Source organism: Bubalus bubalis, chromosome 20, assembly GCF_019923935.1.
Source record: "Bubalus bubalis isolate 160015118507 breed Murrah chromosome 20, NDDB_SH_1, whole genome shotgun sequence".
Taxonomy (NCBI): domain Eukaryota; kingdom Metazoa; phylum Chordata; class Mammalia; order Artiodactyla; family Bovidae; genus Bubalus; species Bubalus bubalis.
Window position 1 is genome coordinate 36,482,552 of NC_059176.1, and position 9,602 is coordinate 36,492,153.

The 9,602-nt window shown below is 48.1% G+C and overlaps 1 protein-coding gene across 1 annotated transcript; it reads left to right on the forward strand.

Moving 5' to 3' along the window:
* Positions 1-567: 567 nt before the first annotated feature.
* LOC102399561 (cytochrome P450 1A2) lies at positions 568-7,417 on the forward strand. The gene is made up of 7 exons (XM_006080646.4): positions 568-718; positions 1,860-2,699; positions 3,507-3,627; positions 4,094-4,183; positions 4,454-4,577; positions 6,155-6,241; positions 6,956-7,417. Exons 2-7 carry the CDS (start codon positions 1,869-1,871, stop codon positions 7,251-7,253), a joined length of 1,551 nt encoding a protein of 516 aa, XP_006080708.4. The 5' UTR covers positions 568-718; positions 1,860-1,868; the 3' UTR covers positions 7,254-7,417.
* Positions 7,418-9,602: the final 2,185 nt, after the last annotated feature.

The window sequence follows — 9,602 nt, forward strand, 5'->3', positions numbered from 1 at the left end:
TCACATCCGCACATGACTACTGGAAAAACAATAGCTTTGACTATATGGACTTTTGTTGGCAAAGTGATGTCTCTGCTTTTTAATATGCTGTCTAGGTTTGTCATTGCTTTTCTTCCAAGGAGCAAGCGTCTTTTAATTTCATGGCTGCAGTCACCATCTGCAGTGATTTTTGAGCCCAAGAAAATAAAATCTGCCTGTTTCCATTGTTTCCCCATCTGTTTGCCATGAAGTGATGGCCAGAACATGCCTATGCTTTATTTGGTTTCACAGGTTGTTGGAGGGGCATTACAGGAGCCTATCCTACTGATAAGCCTGGATGGAGTGCCCAGGTAGGGGCCTTCCTCATGAGGACAATGGGAAAGTGGTCTGGACTTGCCCAGAGGGCTTTCACTCCTAGCACCCTGTCCTGCCCATGTGAGAAGGAAGCATTCCCTCCTGACTCTGGATCCTGAGAGGAGCTGGATCTTGCTCCCCAGGGACATAGCACCTATCCCCGGAAGAGCTGCCCCTGGGCCCTGGGAGGTAGGTGGAGCTAGGTTTTGTGGCCCAAGGCCAAGAGCTAATCCTTTCAACTTTTTTTGGCCACTTTGCTATCAGGTGACCAGGACAGCAGGGCCAATCTGATAGGGGTGCTGTTTATAAAAGTCCCCTCATCTGGGGCCAGAAGCTCTGGATCAGCCCCCACAATCCTGCTGACCTCCAGCACCTGCCTCTACAGGTACCTTTCTCGGGCCCCTTTCTTAGCCCTTGGGATCCCCCGATATATATCCAGGGAACCACTGGAGATGGAGGGATGCAGGGACCCTGGGTTAGGTGTAGGAAGCCTGAGTTCTAGTTCTTGCTGCCCAGTTCCAGACTTCAGTTTCCCCAATGTTAAATGAGAAGCTTAGACTGGGCTTGTCTAGGGACCCTTAGTGTGACAAGTGGAGAGGTGGGTAGGGCTCCCCACCTGGCACGAGGATAGCCCTGGCCTGGCTGAAGCCCAGCCTCAGCCTTCAAGACTGTGGGAGGAGGATTTCCCTGGTGGTCCAGTGGTTAAGAATCCTCCTTGCAATGCAGGGGATGCAGGTTCAATCCCTGGTCAGGGAGCTAAGCTCCCACATGCTACAGAGCAATGAAGACCACGCACTGCAACTAAGACCCAAAGCAGCCAAATAAATAAATATTTAAAAGCGGTGAGAGATGTGAGAGACTTCCCTGGTTGTCCAGGGGTTAGGACTCTGCATTTCCGCTCAAGGGGACACAGTTCAATCCCTAGTCTGGGAACTGAGATTCCCACATAGTGAGCTGCACAGCCAAAAAAAAAAAAAAAAGACTAAGAGAATGAGGATTTGTCTTCTCTTTTGGGTCTTAATAAGGAATGGCCTAGGGAAGACGGCATCAAAAGCCATTTGCATGAGCCCTGGGACCTTGGTCTCAACAGTGTTGCGAAGAGGGGAGCAGCTCCTTGTTCCCAGGGTATGAGGAGGTATCAGCAGGAAGGGTCCCCAGGCAGGTTCCCTTTGGCACAATGCCCAGCATACACCCTGCACTGGGGTTCGAAAGAGTGCTTCCCCGTTTTGAAGTGATCACTTCGGCCTCAGAATTGGAAACAGGTGATGGGCAGAGGGGAGGGCCAGGGCTGGGAGTTCAGACACTCACATTGAGAAGCTCAGGGCTCCTTTCCAGGCCTCAGATTCTGTAATGCACCATGGATGAGGTCCTGGGATGCAGAACCTACGTAATTTACTGGATGTAACTCAGTCTTTCTCGGTCTGTCTGGCTGGGAACCAAGGACAGAATGTGAGCAAGTGCTTATTGACTGAATAAACAAGTGAATGAATGGCTCCATCTCGCCCCTCCTTCCTCTTCCTCTGCAGTAGGTACAGATGGCATTGTCCCAACCCAGTCCCTTCTCAGCCATGGAGCTTCTCCTGGCCTCTGCCGTCTTCTGCCTGGTATTCTGGGTGGTCAGGACCTGGCGGCCTCGGGTCCCTCAAGGCCTGAAGAGTCCACCGGAGCCCTGGAGCTGGCCCCTGCTTGGGCACATGCTGACGTTGGGGAAGAACCCACACGTGGTTCTGTCGCAGCTGAGCCAGCGCTATGGGGACGTGCTGCAGATCCGCCTTGGCTGCACACCCGTGCTGGTGCTCAGCGGCCTGGACACCATCCGGCAGGCCCTGGTGCGGCAGGGCGATGATTTCAAGGGCCGGCCCGACCTCTACAGCTTCACCTTGGTCACTGATGGCCAGAGCCTGACCTTCAACCCAGACTCTGGACCAGTGTGGGCTGCCCGGCGACGCCTGGCCCAGAATGCTCTCAACACCTTCTCTGTGGCCTCAGACCCATCTTCCTCCTCCTCCTGCTACCTGGAGGATCATGTGAGCAAGGAGGCTGAGGCCCTCCTGGGCAAGTTCCAGGAGCTGATGTCAGGGCCTGGGCGCTTCGACCCCTATGGCCACGTGGTGGCATCAGTGGCCAACGTCATCGGTGCCGTGTGCTTCGGGCAGCACTTCCCCCAGAGCAGTAAGGAGATGCTCAGTCTGGTGGAGAGCAGCCATGATTTTGTGGAATCCGCCAGCTCCGGGAATCCCGTGGACTTCTTCCCCATCCTTAAATACCTGCCCAACCCGGCTCTGCAAAGGTTCAAGAGCTTCAACCAGAGGTTCCTGCAGTTCTTGCGGAAAACGGTCCAGGAGCACTACCAGGACTTTGACAAGGTAAGCCCAGGGTGCAGGTGGTATGAGGGCACCCTAGAGTCTGGGTGTGGCCCCACTCCCCCAGCACCAAGGCACCCACACAGCTGGGGTGTGGCCAAGGCCCAGGAAGTCTTTGGGACACCTCGGACCAGCTGTGTGACCTGGAGCCAGTCCCTCTCCCTCTCTGGCCTCAGTTTCCTCGGGCCTACAGCATCCTTCTCAGGGCTGCTCAAAGCCCCAGAGAGGTAACCCCGTGCATGGGGCCCTGGCAGAGCCCACAATGTGGGGTGCTGTTATTAGGAGAAGGCTTTTGTTTTACAGGAACCTGAACCCTGACAGAGGCTAATTCCCAGCTCACATGTCACTTTGCTTCCCTGTACTCACATCAACCTCCTCCTGTGAAATTGGACCCCTGGAGTTATTGAGAGGAAGGGTCAATGGAGATGAAATGATACTTTAAGCCCTACCTAGGGCTGCTACTGAGTTTCCCAGGTGGTGCTAGCGGTAAAGAACCCTCCTGCCAAGGCAGGAGACATGAGCTCAATCCCTGGGTCAGGAAGATCCCCTGGAGGAGGGCATAGCAACCCACTCCAGTATTCTTGTCTGGAGAATCCCATGGACAGAGGAGCCTGGTGGGCTACAGTCCGTAGGGTCACAGAGTCGGACACGACTGAATCGACAGCACACTCAGGGGGCTACTACCAGCTGCTGCTGTGAGCTCAACTTCCTGCCCAGAGGCCAGCAGCTGGGGCCAGAAGGGATGGGACAAGGGGCTCCAGCCTTCCACCCCAGGAGTGCTGGGGTGACCCTAAACTTATTCCCCCTCAGAACAGCATCCAGGACATCATAGGCGCCCTGTTCAAGCACAGTGAGGATAACTCCCGAGCCAGCAGTCGCCTCATCTCCCAGGAGAAGACTGTCAACCTTGTCAACGACCTCTTTGCGGCTGGTAGGAGCCAGACTCTTGCCCCTCCATCCCTCAGTGCCTGATGCTCACCCCACAGCCCTGCCCAGCCCTGGGGTCCATCAGATAACCCATCAACCACAAGTTAGGTGGTACAGGACACAGAGACCAGGCCCAGGCTCAAGGTTTGAGCCCAAGAGGTACCACCAACTCCCAGTGAAAACCCAGCCAAGTCCCTCTCCTCTTCTGGGTCAGTTTCCCCATCTAAACAATAAAGGCTTCTTTAGTCTATAAGTCCAGGCCCTTGTAATCCCAGCAGCTAAACTTAAAAGCAGTTACTCAAGTTTGTGCAGAGGAGACTCTGCCTCAGCCCTTAGAAAAGTCAAGGTGAGGATCTTTGGGGAAGGAAGCAGAGAAAGACAGTGCTTAGTACATACTTGGTGGGTGCTTGGTAAATACTGCCTTCTCATTCTTGTCTTCCTTTCTTCCCCACCTGCCCCATGTTGTCCAGGGTTCGACACCATCACAACAGCCATCTCCTGGAGCCTTATGTACCTTGTGACAAATCCTAAGATACAGAGAAAGATCCAGGAGGAGCTGGGTATGTGGTGTCCCCCAACCCTCTGGTGGAGGGAAGCCTTGGGGTCCAAGGTCATCTGTTCAATCTACATACAGCTGTTATGTGTCTACTAAGCCCTGGGCATGCGGTGGTGCCCATCCTTGCCTAGAAGATACTGGAGGGTCACTGGGTCTCAGACCTGTAAACTTGCATAGTACCATGTAGGGTGATGCCTGGTATGAACGGGGATGCAGATGGCCATGGAGCAGGGGAGACAGCCACTAAGCCTTGTCTGTCCTCCGTGCTCTGTAGACAGAGTGATTGGCAGGGCACGGCGGCCCCGGCTCTCCGACAGACCCCAGCTGCCCTATTTGGAGTCCTTCATCCTGGAGACCTTCCGACACTCCTCCTTTGTCCCCTTCACCATCCCTCATAGGTGAGGCCTGCTTATTCTGCCCTCGCATCCCTGAAGTCTTTGCCCTCTTTTCCCTCCTGCTTCTCATCCCTGGCCTTGGCATCTCCTTCCTGGCTATGACACCAGATTCCTCCCAGACCTTGGCTTCTACTCTGCCCCCATCCAGTCCAAATATGATCAAAGTACCCAGCTCTCAGAAGAAAACCAAACTCTGACCTCAGCTCTCATTCACCTCCACTCACATTCCCTCCTTCAAGTATGCTCAACCCAGCCAGGCTGGCCTAACCACCCCTCACGAACATGAACCGGCCAGCCTCCAATTTTGCTTGTGCCAGAGCTTCTGCTTGGAATACCTTCTACCCTCTTCTCTGGCTACCAGAATCCTATCTTATCCTATTCTGACACAAACTTCCCCTCCCCTAGAAGCCTTTCTTGACTCTTCCGGCTGGCATAACCTCAGTCTGATATTTTGTAGGACTTAGAGCCATTTGTGCCATAGGATTAGGTCCTGGGATGTTAAGAATGTCAAGAGAGTTAGCAAGCACTTACTTCAGTCCATATGTTGGTCTAGTTATTCCCAGAGGAAGAGGCCTAACTCCTCAGCCAGACTGGAAACTCCCCAGGACTGGCCCAGACTCCCTGCTATTTAGCTCCGGAGAATGGCCAAGGGTAGAGTTGGCTACAGACAAAAGTTTAATAAACATTTGTCGAAGAACAGGATCTGAGAAAGGGGAAGAACCATTTCAACCCTTCTTTGCTCCTGATATTCCTTCCTAGTATACAGTGGGGAGACCACGGAGGGCAGGCCAATGGAGTAGGGTGGAGGTAGGCGCAGGAACCTCCTGAAGTGGGGGAGGGGGCCTTCATCCTGGAGACCTTCCGACTCTCCTCCTTCGTCCCCTTCACCATCCCCACAGGTGAGGACTGCGTGTTCTGCCCTCCCACCCCTGTAGTCTTTGCCATGTTTTGTCCCCTGCTTCTGGAGAGAGAAATTAGGAGTTTGGGATTAATGTATATACAACTATTATATATAAAATAGATAATAACAACAAGGATATACTATATAGCACATGGAGGTATATTCAATATCTTCTAGTAACCTATCATGGAAAAGAATCTGAAAAAGAATACATGTATATCAATTTACAATGTTGTATTAGTTTTGGATGTGATTTGTTTCAGCAAAGTTTCAGCAAACTTTGAAACAAACAAACTAATTTGTTTTAATTAGTTTCAGCGAGGTGATCCAGTTTTACAGATAAAATTAGGAGTTTGGGGTCCAATTTTACAGATAAATTGAATCACTTTGCTGTATATCTGAAACTAATACAACATTGTAAACTAGCTATATGTCAATTTTTGGACTTCCTCAGTGATCCAGGGGTTAAGATTCTGCCTTCCAGTGCAGGGGATGTGGGCTTAACCCCTGGTTGGGGAGATAAAGTTCCACATGCCACAGGCATGGGGCCAAAAACAAGTTTTTAAAAGATGCCAATAATTATATGTCCATTTTTTTAATGGTTAAAAAAGAAACCCTCCCAGAGACACACCTCAATTTTCCAGCCCCTGAAACTGACAAAGCCCTCTTTCCTCCTTAGCACAACAAGGGATACAACACTGAATGGCTTCTTCATACCCAAGGAACGCTGTGTCTTCATAAACCAGTGGCAGGTCAATCATGACCCGTGAGTACACATCCCCCACTGAAAAATATGTGATGTTCAGCAGTCAGGAAAGCTGTTTGTCCCCCTAGGAACTGGTTACACAACAAAGGAATGCTGCCTCGATGGCTAGTTAGCCTGCTCTAAGGGGTAAAATGTAGGTCCATCTTTCTCAAACTTTAGTGCATTGACTAGGAAGTTGGTTATAGATTATGGTGCTCTGTACCCCAACATTCTGCATCAGGTGGTAAGGTGGAGTACCTCAGGTGATTCTGATGTGAATGACTTAGGGACTTCTTTGGATAATCCCACTTTAGTCTATAAGTAAAAGAATCATATAATTTACCATCCAAACTAGGGCCCTTCTGAGTGTAAAAAAAGATGCTATAGATAATTACTACAAACCATAAGCATAAACGAGGATGGACTGTTGGTCCCCTTTGTATATTGAGTAGGATAGAGATGGACAGATGTTCCTTCTTTGAACTTCTTTTAGTTAAAGTATGATTTCTTTAAAATAGCAAGTTGCTATTAAAAAGCACTATTTCCAAGGCTGGTGATTTTAGAGAGAGCTATGTAAAGAAATAAGCATCAGAAAACAGTTTGGCTCCTTTCTCCACTCTCCTTTCATTGCTCTATTAGATAGATCTATTCTAACACATAAGAACCCCCCACCAGGCCTTTCCCCTGAAGGGTCTCCCTAACCCAGAGATTCCACTTCCTCTGTTCATCTTGCAGGAAGCTGTGGGGGGACCCATCTGAGTTCCGGCCAGAGAGATTCCTCACATCTGATGGCACCGCCATTGATAAGATGGCAAGCGAGAAAGTGTTACTCTTCGGCATGGGCAAGCGCCGATGCATAGGGGAGGTCATGGCCAGGTGGGAGGTCTTCCTCTTCCTGGCCATCTTGCTGCAGCGGCTGGAGTTCAGCGTGCCACCAGGTGTGAAAGTGGACCTAACCCCCACCTATGGGCTGACCATGAAGCATGCCTCCTGTGAGCATGTGCAGGCTCGGCTGCGCTTCCCCATCAAGTGAAGAAGTTGCTGGCGTTCTGAGGCAGAGGGAAGGGAAGGGTGTGGGGGGTCACTGAGGAACCCTTGTTTCTTTTCCTTTCTTTCTTTTAAACTAACAGCTATATATACACCATACAATTGTAGGCCAACTATACTTCAAAAAATAAACAACCTCATAGAAACAGAGATTAGATTTGTGGTTACAGTGGGGGAGGGAAAATTTGAATGAAGGTGGTCAAAAGGCACAAATTTCCAGTTATAAGGTAAATAAGTACTAGAAATGTGATATATAATGTGATTAATATAATTAACACTACTGTACATTATATATGAAAGTTGTTAGGAGTAAATCCTAAAAGTTCTCATCACAAGAAATAATTTTTTCTATTTCCTTAATTTTGTATCTATTCAAAATGATAGATGTTCAGTAAACTTATTGTGATAATCATTTCATGATGCTTATAAGTCCATCATTATGCTGTACACCTTAAACTTATAGAACACTATACGTCAGTCATGTCTCAACAAAACTAAAAAAAGAAAGGGGCAGAAGACACGGATAGACAGTTCTCTGAAGAAGATATGCAAAGGGACAAGTACATGAAAAAATACTCAACATTATTAGTTATTGCATGCATGTGTCCAATTCTGCGTGACCACAAGGACTGCAGCCTGCCAGGCTCCTCAGTCCATGTGATTCTCCAGGCAAGAATACTGGGGTGGGTTGCCATGCCCTCCTCCAGGGGACCTTCTCAATCCAGGGACCAAACCCATGTCTTTTATGTCTAACCTGCATTGGCAGGTGGGTTCTTTACCACTAGCGCCACCTGGGAAGCCCTATTAGTTATTAGGGAAATGCAAATCAAAAACACAACGAGGTACCATTTCACACCTACTAGAATGGTTATTGGAGAAGGCAATGGCACCCCACTCCAGTACTCTTGCCTGGAAAATCCCATGGATGGAGGAGCCTGGTAGGCTGTAGTCCATGGGGTTGCTAAGAGTCGGATACGACTGAGCGACTTCCCTTTCACTTTTCACTTTCATGCATTGGAGAAGGAAATGGCAACCCACTCCAGTGTTCTTGCCTGGAGAATCTCAGGGACGGGGGAGCCTGGTGGGCTTCTGTCTATGGGGTCTCACAGAGTCAGACACAACTGAAGCGACTTAGCAGCAGCAGCAGCAGCAGAATGGCTATAATAAAAATTAAAAACTAGACTGTTATTTGGGAATCCCCAGGCAATCTGCTAGTTAGGATTCCATGCTTACACTGCACAGGGCCCAGATTCTATCACTGGTCGGGGAACTAAGATTGTGCAAGCTGTGCAGTGTGGGGGAGAAAAAACTAACCTGTGATCATATGATCACCTCAATAGATGCAGAAAAAGCATTTGATAAAATTCAACATCCATTTTTGATATTTAAAAACTCAACAAAGTAGATATAGAGGGAATGTACCTCACATAATAAAGGCCATATATGATAAGCTCACCGATAACATCATACTCAATGGTGAAAGCTAAAAGCATTCTTCTAAGATCATGAACAAGACAAGGATGCCCACTCTCACTACTTTTATTCAACATAGTGTTGGAAGTCCTTCCCAGACCATTTAGACAAGAAAAATAAATTAAAAAGCATCCAAATTGAAAAGGAAGAAGTAAATTGTCCTATTTGCAGATGACATGATATTACATTTAGAAAACCCTAAAGACTCCACTAAAAAATTACTAGAAATTATAAACAAATTCAGTAAAGTTTCAGAATTCAAAATCAATATGCAAATATCTGTGGCATTTCTATCCACTGATAGTGAACTATTGGAAAGAGAAATTAAGAAAGCAATTCCACTTACAATTGCTTCAAAAAGAATAAAATATCTACAGATAAATTTAACTAAGGAGGTAAAAGAAACCCACTGAAAACTGGACTTCTTCCCAATGGTTCAGCAGGTAAAGAATCCACCTCCAATGCAAGAGACATAGGAGACAAGAGTTTGATCCTGGGTTGGGAAGATACCCCAGAGAAGGAAATGGCAAGCCACTCCAGTATTCTTGCCTGAAAAATCCCATGGACAGGAGCCTGCTGGGCTATAGTCCATGGGATCACAAAGAATCAGACACGACTAAGCAACCAAACACACATACAAGCACACTGAAAACAATAAGACACTGGTGAGAGAAAGTGAAGAAGAAACAAATAAATGGAAAGATATTCTGTGCTAATGGATTGGGAGAATTAATATTCTAAAATGTCCATACTTTCCAAAGCAATCTACAGATTCAAGACAATCCCTATCAGAATTCCAATGGCATTTTAAACAGATACATAACAAACAATCCTAAAATTGGCATAGAAGCATAAAAAAAGA